This window comes from Rousettus aegyptiacus, unplaced genomic scaffold, assembly GCF_014176215.1.
Source record: "Rousettus aegyptiacus isolate mRouAeg1 unplaced genomic scaffold, mRouAeg1.p scaffold_m13_p_4, whole genome shotgun sequence".
Classification (NCBI taxonomy): domain Eukaryota; kingdom Metazoa; phylum Chordata; class Mammalia; order Chiroptera; family Pteropodidae; genus Rousettus; species Rousettus aegyptiacus.
The window spans coordinates 150,662,765-150,680,236 of NW_023416307.1; the positions used below are offsets into that span (position 1 = coordinate 150,662,765).

At 41.2% G+C, this 17,472-nt stretch overlaps 1 protein-coding gene across 8 annotated transcripts in view; it reads right to left on the minus strand.

Moving 5' to 3' along the window:
- Positions 1-17,472, minus strand: part of ULK4 (unc-51 like kinase 4) — a 364,809-nt gene that overhangs the window by 192,139 nt on the left and 155,198 nt on the right. For all 8 annotated transcript variants that reach the window (XR_004950599.1, XM_016163283.2, XM_036219850.1 and 5 more), the window contains exon 31: positions 12,072-12,120. Coding sequence is in view for 7 of the 8 variants with exons in the window: in XM_016163283.2 (XP_016018769.2) it covers positions 12,072-12,120 (49 nt within the window). In the remaining variant the exon portion in view is untranslated. The remainder of the gene's footprint in view (positions 1-12,071; positions 12,121-17,472) is intronic.

Sequence of the window (17,472 nt, forward strand, 5' to 3'; positions counted from 1 at the left end):
CTCTCTCTGAGGACTCCTTCGGCTTCCTTTAAAGGCCCCTGTGATTTCACTGGGTCCATCTGGACAATCCAGGATACTCTCATCTTAAAGTCAGCTGATTAAAAACCCTAATTCCTTCTCCAACCTTAAATTCTGCTCGCCGAGCAACCTAATATATTCACAGGTTTCGGGAATTACATGGACATCTTGGTAGGTGGAGGCAATATTCTGCCTACCATAGATACAAACTCTAAAAGCCATTCTTAACCATACCATAGGGGAGAATCTATGTGAATGTATAAAAAGGCCGGTCAGAAAAGGCATTTTCAAAATGGAAAGGTTAGTGAAAAACTTAAGAATTTTCTACTTAATACTGCTTTACTCATGTGTTCTGAATGTGTTTCCCACACAGATGGTTTCCAGGTAAATCTTTCTAAATGAAATCTAATTATGTCAAATCCTGGCTTAGTATTCTTCCAAAGGTCATCAGAGAACATGAGGTAGAGTCCTTGACATGGACATAAAGCCCTTCACAGTGCACCTTACACCTCCCACCACGCCCCCTCATGCACTACTCACTCACGCGGGCATTTACTGAGCGCCTACTATGTGCCAACCAACGAGCTAAGTGCAGGGATACACGGGTGACCAAATATGACAGTCCCTGCTGTATGAAGTCAATAATCTAGTGGTAGACCTTTTAATCCACTAATGACACAAAACAAGTGTAAAACTGCAAACTGTAACAAGGAAGCACCTGTGACAAAGGCTTCTCACCTGGTCAAGGGAAGCAAAAGATTCTCAGGAAGAGACAGCTGAGAAGAGAGAAGGGGCATCTTTGGTAGTTAACCTTGACAGAAGAGCAGAAAGAGTTGCCCAAGCAGAGGAAGGACAGGCACACACCCCCTTTGGGGAAGGGAACAGAGCACACTCACACTTCTGCTAGTGAACAACACTGTCCATCGTGCAAACTTCGGCCCTTGCTGCTCAACCTAAGTGTCCCCTTTCCCTACGGGGCTCTAGTCATCCCACATCACACAGTTTGCCCCCTGTGTATCTCGGTTATAACTTACACTATTCCGTATAGTAAATATTGGGTTATATCTGCCTCCCCAGTAAACGGTGAGTTCACTGGGGAGGGATTAAGACCTGTGTTTCATTTGTCTCTCTAACTGCAGCATCAGACCCAGCAAAAGTCTACCACTAGATTACTGCCTGATGGACCTAATAGGTTGTTACAACTTTACATATGTATATATGTACATAAATTACGTATAATATCAAGAGTAACCACCAACAAACCTACACGAAGAGATACACTCAAAAACACTACACACAAATCAAAGTGGAATTCTAAAAAAAATGTTCAGGTAATCTACAGAAAGGCAGAAAAAAGATAACAGAGAAACAATAGAAAAAATAAAATGACAAATTTAATACTTCACTTCAATAATTATATGAAATATAAAAGGTCTAATATACCAAAGAAGAGAGATTTGAGGAATGAATCAATATAAAAAATGACCCAACTACATGCTGTCTATAAGAAACCCATTAAAAATATAATGATAAAGGGGGGTCAAACATTAAAAGGATGGAAAAAGATATACCATGAAAACATTAATCAAAATAAAGCAGGTATAGCTATATTGATACCAGAAAAAATAGACTTCAGAGGAAGGAAAATTAAAAGGAACATAGAGAAATGTTACATATGATACAACGGTAACAGTAAAATGACATAATGATTCAAATAACCGAGAAGACGTCTCAGTCCTGAAGACGCATGAACCAGCACCAGACACTGAAGCACAAAGTGGGGACAAAAAGGAGAAGCAGCCAAACCCACAGTTAACTGAGACTTCAACATGCTTCTCTCAACTGACAGAATAACTAGAAAGAAAATCAGCAGGAACACAGAACTCAACACCACAATCAACCAACAGGATCTAATCGACATTTACACAACATTGCAATGATTAAGAGCAGCATACACATTCCTTTCAAGCATCCATAGAACATAAACCAAGACAAACCATATCCTTGGTCATAAAAAAAAAACACACACACACATAAAAAATGTACATATATTGAACTACACCGATAGTGTACCAATGTTGACTTCCTGGTTTTGATACCGCAGTACAGTTATATAAAATATAACCACTGGGAGAAACGGAGTGGAATCCACAGGACCCCTCTGCACCACCTTTGCAATTTCTTGTAAAACCATAAACATTTCAAAATATAAAGAACAGACAATTTCATTTACAAATATTTCTGTAAAAACCTTTAAAAATGTTTGCATATTGAATTCAGCACTACATTAAAAATAATAATGCGTTATACTTAACTATTCGATAGACCCGTAATGAGCGGCTACTTAATATCTACGGCTACTTTGTGCTGGATGACAGGTGAGGCTGGAGAGAGGCGTGGCCCCTTTGTTCTCACAGCACTATTTTAAGATGAGGTAGAGAAGGCCTCTCTGAAATCTGAAGGATGGCGTGCACTGAACCATTCGGAGATGGAAGAACATTCTGGGGAGAGGGAGTAATGATAGCAAAGGTCCTGAGGTAGGAGACAAGTAGGGCTATGCACAGCTCAGTCAGGAAGCTGAGAAGCCAGTAGGGATGGGAGCATCGCCAGGAAGGGAAAGAGAGGTATGACACAGGGCGGGAGAGGTAGCCACAGTCACATCACCTAGGATTTCGCGGGACTTCGATTTTATGATGTATGTAGTGAGGAGTTACTAAAAATAAAAGTACACTGCTGTCAGGTTCTCACATGTAACACATGGAGTGGCCTGACTACTCGAGAGTATTTAATTCTGATATAGAAGAAGATAAATGAGATGTATGAAGTCTACAAATATAGATGGAGCATATGTGTGCTAAACATGAATAAAAGTGGGTGAAAAGCGCAAAAGATACCTACTATTCATGAGTCGTTAAACACACACGAGACATCCGGACCCTAAACACTCATGACACCCTAAATCCTAAACTAAATACTAAAACGGGAAGCACCAAATAATCAGTATACATAAAGATTTAATTAAGCCACACACTGGTGACATCTATTCAGGTCCCATGTGCTCTTTGCTTAAGAAAGACAAATACCGTATGGTTCCACTTATATGTGAAATCTAAAAAAAATCAAAACAAACAAAATAGAAACAGACTCATAGAAACAGAGACCAAAGGGATACTTGCCAGAAGGGAGGAGTTGGGGGGAAGGGGGGAAGGGAAGGAGAATACAGTCAATAATATTGTGATAAGTTTACACAGTGACAGATTCCTCGAATTAGTGGGGTGATCACATTGTAAAGTATGAAAATGCTGAATCACTATATTGTGCACCTGAAACTAATATAACCAATATAACACTATACACCTATACTTAAATTTGAAAATTAATTTTTAAAAATCATTTTAAATATAAAGGCATAGATAGGTTAAAAGTTAAGGAATGGGAAAAAATATATATGCCTTCCTAACACTAATCAAAGGAAGTCGCAGTGATGATGTTAACATCAGACACAATGCTTTCTCCCTAGAAGAAATGAAGTATGCTCCAAGCAGCCAGCGGTCCATTAAAAAAAGAAGAAAATTCATGCCTTATTACATATTTACGTAAAATACTAGAAAATACAACCTAATCTACAGTGACTGAAGGCAAATTAATAGTCGCCTGAGACTGGAATGGAGCAGGATTATAGATAGGCACAAGGAAATTGGGGGCGAAGGGAGATGATGACTATGTTCATTATCTTGACTGAGTATACTTATGTAAGAGTTCATCACATTCTACGTAATAAATAGATGCATTTTATTGCATGTCAACAGAGATAAACGATATGTGGGGAGAATGAAGGATAAACGTGGTATCCAGGTCACCATAAGATGGTCTGCATCAACGAATATGTTGGAACAAGTCAGTGACCGTGAGAGGGAGCGTGGAGAAGAGAAACAACACTGGATTTGTGTCATTCTTCATGACAAAGTTATTTTGGAGCAAAGATTTAAAATTTAATCATGAAATCATAAATGTATAGAATAAAAGATGGGTTAATATTTTATAACCTTGTTTAGAAGTCCTTTCCTAAGCATGCTGGAAAACAGAGACGCTATAAGCAAAAAAAAAAAAATTGATAAATGTGACTCTGATGTTGAAAAGCAAACAGCTGAAAATATGAACAACTGACAATTTAAAAGATCAATAATACTCAGTTGTGAGTGTGGCGAAAGAGCTGTTGCTTTGTACAGCTGTGTGGGCAATTTAAAATTACCATTTTGGAGAGTAATACTAAAGTACAAAAGATGCATATACTTTGGTATAATAATTCAACTTCAAAACACCCTACAGAAACTCACACAGATGTGTAAAGATAGGACAAAGATATTCTGTTCAGAGTTGCTCATATAAGCACAAAGTTGGGGGGTGGGTACTTGAAATGTCTATCAATGAGGATTGGCTCATTATGCTAACACAATAAAATATTACATGAGCATCAAGTAGAACATGTAATACATATACATATACACACACATTGTTGCGATGGATATTATGAAGTAAGATACAAAGCAGAATATTTAGTATGTTCGATTTTTGGGAAAAAAAGATATAATACATGCGTGGAAAACAATGAAGAGAATATGCATTGAGCTGTAAGCTGTGATGTTATGGAAGGGCTTCCCATCCTATGTTAGATAATCCTGTCCTGTTTGAACTCTTTACAAGTATGTATTGTTTCTTAGCAGAAAAAATAAACCTAAAAATCCTAGGTAATAACTTGCCTTTACTGGCTTCTCATCACAGTGTTTCTCCAATTTGGTACCTCTAATAAATCCAAAATCCAATTTCACTTGCTAGAGCTGTTTAAAAAGCTCTCTTTTTCCCATAAATCTGTAAACTACTTTAGTGCATCAGATTTCCTGGCTCAATCGGAAAATCCTTTGCAGCTCTGGGTAAGCACATAAATTCTGCTTTTTCTTGCTCATCCAAGAAAACAAATGCAAAAGAGCATCCAAGGCAAATGCTATAGATGCTTGCTGCTTTATGTAATCAAAACTAGGAACTTTTTGCTGACACTTCCACTTTCTTCAAAAGTGGGTCTTCTCAATTGTTTTGTTCCTGCATAATCTTTATGGGGTCCCGTGTTCCCAAAGAAGTCTGAGAAAAAGTAACATTCAGTGTTTACACATTGAGAATGAGTGACCATCCATTTCACCCTAGGCCCTTCCAGGCATTCTCCGTAGCTACCAAAAGTCATTTCACTTTGTTCCATCTTATAAAAGGGTTTTGGAGTAGTGAGACTGGGTAATGCCTAATATTCGCAGAAGGCATTTTATTTTTAATGCAAGCCCGAACCCAAAGATGGCCAATGGCCGGGCATCCCCAGACAGTCCAGAGTGAGGAAAGGAGTAAAATCGAACGGTGTCACCATCCATGGTCAAAATTCAAGGAAGCTACAACGAACCGCCTTCCGTGAGTACGTCACACGAAAGAACACGGGCCCTTCCTACTAGTTCTTCTTCCGATCCAGGGGAGAAAGGTCGGCCGAGACCGCTATCTAGGAAGGAAGGATCGAAATGTGACAGCCGTGCCTCGCCTCCCGCGCTTGGTCACTGGTAAATGAGGACACACAGAAAGGCGAAGAGCAGGGAGGGCAAAGGGCTTGGGGGCAAATGGGGCTGCACATGGTGTGGTTTCTTCCCTAAGTGACACTCACAGCATCACTGAGGATACGAAACCTAGGAAGGCACCTACTGCAACACCATGCGACAGAGAACACAAACCACGTGTTGTAAATGTTCTGAAAGTGTCAGTGAAAAAGTAAAAAGAAATGAAATTGATTTTTAATAATATTGCATTTAGCCCCACAGATCCAAAATATTATCATTTTCATATGCGATCAATATAAGGAGATTAACCAGCTACTTCATACTTTTTTTTCTCTTGGAACTCTGGTGTGTATTTGACACAGAGTGCATCTCAGTCTGGACCAGCCATGTTCCAGGTGCTCAGTGTGCTTTTTCTGGGGCTATGCGACTGAAAAGTGCAGGTCAGTGGGGGAATCCAGTCAACAGCGCAGGCGTGAGGTGGGTGCAGGAGGAAAGGCTCACGCGAGCACCTAAGAGTCACAGACCTTTGAACAGAAACGTCGCCTCTTCTTTCAGTGTCATACTGACTGCGTGCTTCTTCGAAAGTTCACTCAGTGGTTTGCTTCCTCTCGAGCCTCCCTCATGCCACCTTAATGGACTATGTCTCTCCCTTCCCTCATCTGTAGTCCACCCTCGTTGAGGCCTCACTCACTTGATGCGCCCTAATTTTACCCTCGCTTCTCCACAAGTCTAATTCCACAATCGAGAATAAAAACAAAAAAATACAAAAGCTCACTCTTAAGAAGTGCATTTACTGTCCTGTTATTTATCTACCTCCATGCGTTTTAACTAGACTGTGTCCTTAGAGAGAAGGAAGAAAGAATACTGTTTCCTTAAAGCAAAGCCCATGCCCAAGCAGAACGAGACATATAACGATCATAAAACTCAGAGGGACTCGGGAGGAGCCATGTGTGGAACACGCCCGACAAGTGCCCTCTGCTTGGCCAAAGATAGCCTAAGGTCTGGCTTCGCATTTTTTTCAGCGGGTACAATATGTAGTTTTTATCTTAACAAAGGCCCTCTCCCTCCAAACTAATTGGGCTGATTTGTAGAAACTAGTTCAGCGTTAGCCAAAATTTAAGGACATACATTTATTTTACTTAGCTTCGGCCCATGTACTCAGCTAAGCGAGAAAAGTGGCATTAACCAGATTAAAGTCATTTGTTCAGTTGTTATGCGGGCAACTTCACTTCATTCGATGCTTCATCAACAGATTGCATTTTAGCCCTAGAGAGTTATTTTGCAAATTCAAATTTAGGACTTAAGTGACAAAGAACAGATCCATGTAAATCCATTCCCGCCCCCCCCCCCCCGCCCTTGCATGAAAGCACCTCAAAATACATATTTTAAGGACAGTATGTTAGATGTGTGTAAAGTCATCTTTGCATACACAAGAATTAGTTATACAGCTTATAGGTTATACAGCTTATTGGTTATATAGCTTATACAGGTTATAATTGGTGATTCTGCAACCTACAGAAGTCCTGAATACGTATACATGTAGGTTAAAGAATCGGGTTTATCTCCTGCATTTAATAAGGACTCTTAGTATAGCTTTCAAAGTACCTTCCTAAGTCAAGCATTTTGAAATTTTAATCAAATCTTGGCCATGTGCACAGCAGAATCTTATCAATGGCATGTTGGACACCAGTGTGCAGATCTGTAAGCGTATCAGGAACTTGTCATTTTAACATACCCTAAGAACCAATTCGCATTACGTGGGCTGCGATGAGAATGGAGCCTGATGCGTGCACACGGGATCGAAAACACTCCTTCCGTGGAACGTGGCCGCCGTCTACACCGTGCTGGTGTCTCAGCAATTGAACCGTTTAGGCTCCACGGGCCTGTCGTAAAGGGAATCCCTTCTAAAGATATAGTTGACTCAAAAGGTTGGCTGAAGCTCGCTTCAACTGCTATCCTCAAGAATTGTTAAAACAATATAATTGTCAAACTGGTGAACTGCTAATCTCATTCATTTTTATTGTTAACATTTGCCACTGAAATTGCTCTTTAATTGTTTGTTTTGGAACAGACACATAAAATATCATGACGGCAGTATTTTGGCACATATTGGAAAATCTGCCATGAATAAAGATCTTTTTTTTTTCCAATGAAGAACAGTGTGCCTCTATTACTTGGCATTAAAATGATTTACTGAAGTAGGCCAAACATAAACCACTGAAATAAAATGAAAAGAGATTAGAGTTATAGCAAAATGCAAAGGGCGATCGATCCATCCAAACTCGTATTTGACATTGTTTAGATGTAACTTTTACTCCTCAGAAAAGTGGCAAAAGGGGGAAATAGAATTCCTTCTCTCTTGTTCATGCAGCACCTCTGCACATCAAAACCAAGCCACCAGCCTCTTCCAGTGGGGACCATGAAGACGACGGAGGAATCCATGCAGCTCAATCCAGCGCGTGCTGCCTCAGCCTCCATCCCCACCCAAAACAGCTGCTCGCACTGGGAACAAAAATGCGGTACTCTCCCCAGGGGGCCTGGCCAGCAAAGCAGCACCCAGATGCTGTGACGGCTCTTTTTAGAAGGCAATCAGCTAGCTGCCTGGCTTTCCCACCATGTGGCCCGCCTAGAGCAGGGACCCTGTGGCTGGAGCTCTGGATTAAAAATACCCTGCCTCCTCTCTGCCCTGGACGTGGGGTGAGCACTCCTGGGTTCACGGTGTAGACCTCTGAGACTTTCTCTGTCTTTTACGCTCCTTCCCTGCAGTCATTTCGGCTGCTCTCAAAAACCTTGCTGATGGAGACCTGCAGAGAACTCCCAGAATCCAGCTTTCAACTTGCTTCAAGGTTCCAGTATAATCCCATTCACCCCAGGCCTGATTCTCCCCCAGTCCCGATACTGTGGTGAGCGGCCTACCTCCTCACTGCACGTAGCCCCTGCAGCACAGGGGTTCTAAGAGTTTGTTTATTTTTTCAGTAGAGGAGGCCATCAGATTTTAGAAAGCATAAATTATTTGCAAAGCCGAACAAATATAGAAAAGCATAAAACTCTGCAGGATCCCAAACTGCCTTTCAGCCTCACTCCCTACACTTCATGATCTCTGGTCCAGGCACAGCTAAGAACTCACCACCCACCAAGCTGGACTCCCCCGTTCATCATGACAGCTCCCTCAAGGCCATGTTCAAAGGTTACTTCTTCTGTGAGACTCTTCTCCCCACACTGAGCTGTCAGTTGCTCCCTTCCTTGGGATCCACAGCATTCTCCACCCCCCCTCATTAAGTTTCCACACTACTCCCGACCAGCTATGGGCCTATACGTGGCCCGCCCCCTGCACCGTGAATCCAGGGGGCCCAGATATGAGGCACCCAGACAAGAAGGAGCACTGTGCCTCCTGAGTCAGCAGTCACAACTGGAGATGGCTTTCATCTTTTTTATATAAATAATGAAAACTACTTTTGATTGGTTATGTATCTAACCAGTGGGATCCACACTTGAGTGCCTGTTCTAGCGCACAACCCCAGAAATCGTTTTTAAAGATCTGCACATGGCTATTTAGCACAAAAATGACATCAAATTCAAAATTCTGTTCTATCTTCACTTTCCTCCGGGCTAGAGGTAAAGACACAGAAGCTACCTGCAATGCCTGCCCATGAGAAGAGAAAGGTTTGCTTTCTTAATGAAAAACATCTACGAGATGTGCTGCTGATAACAGCGTATCTTATGAGAAACTCTATTTTTTTAAAAAAAGGAGGAAGTTATAAAACCTGTAATCAGGCTTTAAGTGCATCATACAGAAGCTGGAAAACAGTCATGGGCTAAGAGTAAAGGAAAAAGTAATTAAGAGGTCACAGTGGACGACCAGATAAATGAGTCAAATGTTCTTCTGCTTTTTTTAGTACGCAAGCGACAGCCAAGCAGGCGGGGCCTACACAATCTTCTCGTTATTCTCCTTCTGATCAAATCATTGCTTGAAACTGCCGCTCACACGCTAGACCCCAGATAGGCCCTTGAACTTAGAAACCAAACAATGTAAGAATATACTATGTGTCCTGAAACCAGGAATCCAACCGTTCTAAGATGCATGACTATTTTATCAAGCACTAAGAAAAATGCTGCCAGTTAAACTATGACGTGGTTTCTTATTACACAGAATTTTCATTTTGTTTTTACTGGAAGAGTTCTTTTAGACATACTTAGACATATATCCTTATGTCACTTTGGGGTACTTTCAAAAAGAAAAAGAAAAGTAAAATAAATTGGTGAAGGCAATGATAACTAGGTCGCCTGGCTGAAAGCAATTATAAAATGCCATTGATTTGGAAAGTACATCCCAGTTTCAGAAATATTAAAATCTGGGGGGGGGGGGAAGTGTACATTGCAGAATCAAAATACTATCATGCCTAGCTCGGTGACAAAAATTTAGAAAGGAGAAGGTAACAGTTCACAGGATAAATGACACAAAAATATTTCATTGGTTAAAAAGTTATTTATACAGAGAAAAAAAAAAGTTGCGATAATTCAACTCAGGAAAGACAAAAGCAGAATAGGAATTTCACAATATTCTGCAAGGACATCAACATCCTGTCCTGAAAAGCAGTGATTTCCAACTGTCTTTTCTTTACTTATTTTAGCAGCAGGACCTCTTTTTAAAATACTATCCTACAAAATACCTGAGTATGGAGCTGTTCTGGTTGGAGGAACATCCCACATGTGCCTGACAGGCCACTGGCTCAGGAGCAGCTGAAATCCTAACCTGGAGAGATGTCACCTTACACCCACTCCCTATGACAGCTACGACACAATGACCATGGTTTAAATTATGACCTTAACCAATTAAACATTTACTGCGGTTTGTAAAATCTGACGCATTGCTAGGTGCTCAATACACAAAGATTAATCAAGTATGGAGGAGTTTGGGTAACTTATATGAAGGAATTTTCTATGCGTGGAGTGTAGACCTCGAGATGATTGCCAAAGGACAGAATGAGAACTTTTATCAGTCACTGAAGGAGCTGTATTGACCTTAACAGGTTAGAGGCCCTTCGGCCACAGCAAGGGATGAGTCCCATCCAGCCACTGAGGCCCATTCTAACTCTAGAGTATTCTCCCTTTGTACAACGCCAGTCAGTTTTCAAACACAAGCCAGGTGCAACTGACTTTGAACAGTACTGACTCTTGCCCCACGCCCAACCACGTGTCCAAAACCCAGCAGTTTACTGCACCCACTGCTCTCCAAAACCAATCCAATTCCACAACAAATCGGCAAGAAATGTATATCCCGCTGAAGGTGGGGAGACACACGGACCACTCGGCAAAGCTTCAAAATCCCCACGAGCCTTTCATCTCCATGTTCCTTCATCTCCACGTTTCCTTCACCTCCTTTTTCTCTACTTATTCTCCTAATACTGGCTCTAAAGTCCCCTTTTTCCATCTGAAGCAATTCAGCCCAGGCTCTCACCCCCCCCCCCCCACTCCTTCTCCCTGCCCAACTCAAACAGCTCAGCAAATCCAACTGGCTCCCCTGAAAGGGAAGGGGTGATCTGGAGCTAAGAAAAAGAACATTTCACCAGAAAGCCACACTGACATACAAACAACTCGTAGAGTAATATTTTGGGATGATTAAAGAATGCTAATTTTCCATGTGTGGAGTTATCGGACCATCACATTACTGCTCCATGAATGACCAAAGTGGGATTGGCTGATCTGTTCCCTCCTTTGTCCCTTGTGCTCTCAATTAGCTATGGAGGAAAGTTTTTGGCAAAGGGGGATAACCCAACCCAGGTACAAAAGAACATTTCTTTAGTTAAGGACATTTACTGCTACAAGCACCAACTTGATTTTCGGCCTAATTTTCCAATCTGTATTTAGTATAAATGGGATTTATCAGAAGTAAGAAAGGTCTATTCTGCATCCCATTTTATTCCCTACGCATAGGAACCACAGATGAAAGGTTTTCTTTAATGGATGGTTTCTAATTAAGTTGCATTCTGCAGATAAACGGTGTGTAGAAGCTAAGCTATTCCACATTCCGAAGAAGACAACTTTCTGTCCATAGGCATAAAACGGCTGACCTGACCCGTGACTACATGTGGGTGGACTTCGCATCGAACATCAGAAAGTTCATACTGAGCCACAGTGACCATCACTCTGCCCTCCCTCCACAAACTAACCTAGGATAAAGTATTCTTTCTATAGTAGATAACCTCTGGTTTAAGTCAATGGAAATAAAATGCAAAGGCTCTGTGAAAAGAGGGCAGGTCATTAAACGGTTGTTCCTATGCAGCTTCAGAGCTGGACACAGCTCAGACAAGGAAACTGAGGCCCGATAAGGCTAAGTACGATGACAGAAGACACACAAAAGCCTTCTGGGCCAAGTTAGGATTAGAATCCAAGCACACAATGTGATCAAAACTTTAAAATTGTTTAAACGCCACTTAAATTTCAGATGCACATTTTCTTTCTTACCAGAATTACTTCAAAAATGAGTGAGATCAGTTTGCTTTCTTCTACAAGTCTGTTAAAAAAATAAAAAGATAACCACACATTAGACAGCTCATACTTAACTCGCTGTGACCAAGAAATCATATGATTAAATATGTACTCATTTTTAATACTCTGAACTGCATTTATTAAACGCGAGAAATCCAAAGACTCTTTGCAAATGAATATTAGCCTAGCTTTACTGATGTGTAGCTAGTAAATCTCAAAGAGATTGATATTTATAAATGTAAAATTTTATTAAAATTCAATTATAAAGACTATTGGAATAGCCAATGCCAGCTAAAATCATGTAACTAATCAGCGCTGCAGTTAAATTATAAGCATGTCCCACTGTAATCTTTCATATGTGCCTCATATATCTACTTAGCATTAATGATTTAATGTACAGTGATTTTTAATAATCATTAACTTCAAAAAAAGTAGAAACCAATCACCCAACAGACTCTAGGCACTTTCTTCATTAAACCTCGTAAAAAATTGTCATCTATTATAAGAGAAGAATTTTTTTCATGCAATTTAAAGAGAATAGCTTTGATTAAAAAGTGAGGATATTTTTTTTCTTTTTTTTTTGGAAACAATGCCTCATCACTAAATATTCCTTTAGTCCAACGGTCAGTAAACTTTTTTTCTGTAAAGGGTCAGGGAGTAAATATTTTAAGCTCTGTGGGCGACAGTCTCTATAGCAACTACTTAACTCTCTCACTGTACTGTAAAAGTAGGCATAAATAACACATAAATGAATAGGCATGGCTGTGTTCCAAAAAAAATTTTATTTACGAAAACAGTCAGCGTGCCCACAAGCTATAATTTGCTGATCCTGCTTTGGTTTAAAAAAATCGGATTCCTTAATTTTATTGGAACTTACTTTGCAGGAGAAACCATAGCTCTTCGGCACACTGCCCTCACTGCGGGTTTGGGCAGTTTGTCACCTCACGGAGCATGCCGAGTGAGCAGAAAAGGGATTTGTTACCTGGCCTCCACAGAGTTTGTCTGGCCAATACACAGATTTTAAAAAAAAAAAAAAAAAAAAAAAAAGGCCTCTGAGACTAGTCAAAAAAAAAGGTCACAGTGTTTGCAAATAGGAGCTCAGGGAAAGTGACGATGTAGAGAGAGACTTCCCGAAAACCGAAGCACCTAGAAGCCATAGGTATCCAGCAAAAACAAATGTGACTGTTTCTGTACTTTCGATATAGCAGAGGGAAAAGTTTTGACTACAAATATAAAATTCGTTCACATTCTCTCATTTCCTGGGCAATGGAAGACGCGGATCTGAGAATGAAGCTTCTAAGACCATGGCTGGGCAGGACAGGAAAAGCACAAACTCAAGACCAAGTGCAACTACAGGTCAGCACATTCCCAATCTCCTTCCTCAGCTTCCTAGACGTAAGCCATGTCTTTTCCTAAAGAGGTCTTTTAAAATTTTTATAACATATACTCTTATTAGGCTCAGACAAAAAAGGCCAAGGCATCTCAGAGTTGCCCTAGCAACCAAAGCCAAGAAAGTCACAGGAACACAGACACCACCACCTCTCCAGTGGTACCCAGAAGTTACACATCCCTCTACCACTGTCTCCCCTGACACTGGATCCAGAAACACCTACTCACAACATACTTCATGACGGTCCTTCAAAATATATTCTGTTCTTAGCATGACTACATAAATGGCCTTCGATCATTCTTGAAAATTACAACTAGTTCTTCTTTGAGTCTTCACATGATGGAGCAGGCTGACATGACCACCTCCAGAGGCTCCTTCACCTCTAACCCTTAATTAAGTTTGTTCTTCTGAATACAATCAACCGTAACAATTTTGTTCTCTGACTAACATCATTTAGAGCCCCACATGGTAAATAAAAAGGGAACTCAAGGTAAATAAAATTACTTCTCGTAAATTTTTTTTTTTTTTTTAACTAGAAGCTCCAGTGCTTGGGTCTCTGTAGACTAGGGAGAAACCTGGCTCACCTCTAAAGAAAGCTGAGGTGCTGATTCTCAAGGAACATTTCAGGCAGTGAATCTTAAATCATCACAGTAGACTTTGGAAAATCATGATGCGAAAGGCTATCTTGTTTGGGGCTCTGTTTTGGTTGGCCACCATTATTTAAATTGTCAGTATCATTTTACTACATGAGCTTGCTATATCCTATGTTCTAAAAGAATGAAATTTCTATGGTTTATGGACAGCCTAGAGGACAGGAAGTAAAGAGATTTATCTGAATTGTTTTAAACCAAAACCAAACAAAATAGAGATCTTTTTGAAATTATCCCTAACCTTCAAAGGATTGTGACGATATTAACTACATTACAGTATAATTTTCTTCCTTTATTTAGCCATCTAAGCACACTGTGTTTAAAACTGATTCCAGATGAGTAAATTGAAATATACCTCCCATTCCAAATGTATTTCCTGGGACTACTTTGCTGTGGGGTTTTTGTTGTTGGGATTGGAGGGGGTCTTCCCTTAAGAGCAAAACAATGACAAATCGTGTGTGGTTAAAGGGTTTTCCTTTTAGGTTTTGTTTCACAAGATACACTGGGATTTTGTACATCTGTGGTTTCTATTATTAACAAAGGAGGTGGTGTCTGAATCAGAAAAGTTTGAATAAACCTATGGAAATCTTTAGGATGTATCACCTGGCATTATAATTCCTTCCTGTACCTAAAGTAAAAATTGCCCTGATGTTGGGAATTTTAAAAAATTTATTTGATGCTTGACAATTACGACTGTGAAGTAAATCTAGCAATATTTAGATATAAATGATGAATTGCAACTTAGATCAGAAAAGTGGGAATAGGGAGATCACTCCGTCTCTGTTCAGAGAGCTACGGAAGTGAGTTGGGCTGAATTTCAAACCATTATTAACAGATTTTAAATTTTCCTTTAAAGCCTAAGAATAAGGATGAATCAAGAAAATGAGCAAAGCCCCTCCTCCCCGCCCTACCCCATCGGACTTCTATTTATTCAGGGAAAAGAGCCAAGAGGAGGTATGGGAGAGGGACGTCCAGGGAGAGGAAGGCAAAGGATCTCTGCCTACTCTCAGCTCGGTTTTGCGGGACAAAGAAAGCAGTCCCCAACAGTGATAAAGGCCTCAGGGTACATCAGGGTTAGTCCACGGAGCTGCACTGTCTGGAGTTGCTAGCCTGAAGTTTTTATCCACCCATATGGGCAGAGACAATACATATGAGGGGTCGAAAGTCCAGACCTACCATCTCCGCAGGTGACCCTATCCACAGGGACACTGTCCTCTCCAAAGAGCTTCTCCATTCACCATCTCTGCACTTTGGGAATCCATCTTGTCATATGGACCTTACTTAGTACCGGAACATTTTTTTCCTGGAAACTATCTCAGAACTAAACTTATGATTAACACTCCTGTGCCCTTGCCATGGGTTTCTTTCTGTTGGATCTAATGATGAAAAATTTGAACTTTGTGACAGTTTAAAAACAAGACCTCACCAAAATATGATGAAAAACAGGACACCGGCATTGTCTCAACGTACCTCCCCAAGAGACATTTACAGAGGAGAAAGCTGGCAGTCACCACCTTGACCAAGAGAGCACGCTTCGCATCACCAGGAGTAAAAGCCGTCAGCATCATGGATGCCCACAGGAGGGCACTTCACCACCTCTCACCAGAGCTACATACCCTCCATCTAACCATGAAAAAATATCGGACAAACCCAAATGAAGGAGCAGCCTACAAAATAACGACCCAGTATACTTAAAAAGTGTTACAGTCATGAAAGAGAAGGCAAGGGACAGGGACTATCCCAGACTGGCGGAGACACCACCTCCATGAGCACTAAATGCAACGTGGGGTCCTGGATTAGACCTGGATCCGGAAAACAGAAGCAAGTGGGCACACTGGCAGAACTGGCCCTGGGAGACGGCAGGGTCCGTGGGAGCTGGGCGAAGGGCATACGCAAATTCTTTGTACTATTTCTGCAACTTTCATGCAAGGCTAAAATTATTTCAAAATCAAGGTTTTAAAAACCAGCTCCCAAATTCTTTGAGTCTCCTTGCATTGAGAGGTGGGTCTGTGTCCTCTCCCCTTGAGTCCGGGCAGGTTTGTAGCTGCTTTGACTAACAGAGTGACATGGAAATGACACTGTGATTTCTGTGTATGTTCTGTATGTCTTTTCTTTTTTTTTTTTTTTAATTTCACTTTATAGTATTTCACAAAAAATATTTACTCTGGTTGTCTGTTGCTGTCTAACAAATGACCCTAAACTTAGTGTGATAAAGTAATAACTACTTTGTGATGCTCGTGGACTCGATGAGTCATGAATTCGGCCAGGGCCCAATGGGGATGCCTTGTTCTTGTTCCCTGATGTCTGAGGCCTCTGCTGGGAAGGTGTGAAGGCTGGAGTTGACTGGAACAGTGGGGAGCTGTAATCATCTGAAGGCTTCTTCACTCACACGTCCGGCGCCTGGACTGGGAGGGCTCAAGGAGGACCCGGTTCATCCTGCTGACTGGGTCACTGACTGCTGCCCTCTCCTCGTGGTATGGCCTCTCACAGCATGGCAAATGGATGCCAAGAGAAGGAGGTGGAAGCTGCATGGCCTTCTTGAAACTGATCCTTGGAATACAGACTATCGCTTCTGCCACATTCTAAATGGTTACGAGCCAGTCATGAAGGCCAGAGTCACCTCCTAATGGAGGAGTGGAAGAAAAGCATGCTGGCTGGGAGATTATTTTGCAGCCATCTTTGTACAGGTCAATCTGCCACAGTACTGGTCTGCAACACACTGCGATTTTAACAACAGTTTCTTCGTCACAGTTTGAACATTGGTCTAGAACGAGAGATCCGTTAACAGGCTCCTGCGGCACCAAAGGAGTCATGACTGGGGTCTCGTATTCATTTTCTATTGCTGAATAACAAATTACCATAAACTTAGTGGCTTAAAGCAACACTCATTTATCAAGTCAATGTCCTACAGGAGGTCTAGCTCAGCATGGTGTGGCTATCTGCTCAGAGTACCGTAAGCCTGGAATCAAGGTATGAGCTGGCCTAAGTTCTCATTTGGAGGCTGCGGGTAGAGGAAACCTGTTTTCAACCATATTCTTATTATTGAGCTAATTTGGTTCCTTGCGGACATAGGACTGATGTCCCCATTTCCTTGATGGCTGTTGGCTAAGGATCCCTCTCAGATCCTGGAGGCCACTTACGTCCCTTGCCACATGGCCTCCTCCATCTCCAAAACCAGAAATAAAGGCTCTCTGCCAAGAAGAATCCTTCTCAAGCTTCAAATCTCTCTGACTTCTCTGCCCCTGACCTCTAGACCAGATTTAAATGGCTCATATGATTACTTGAGCCCACCTATGATTCACATTTGAGTCTTTGAATAAGCTACTTCTGGCTAACT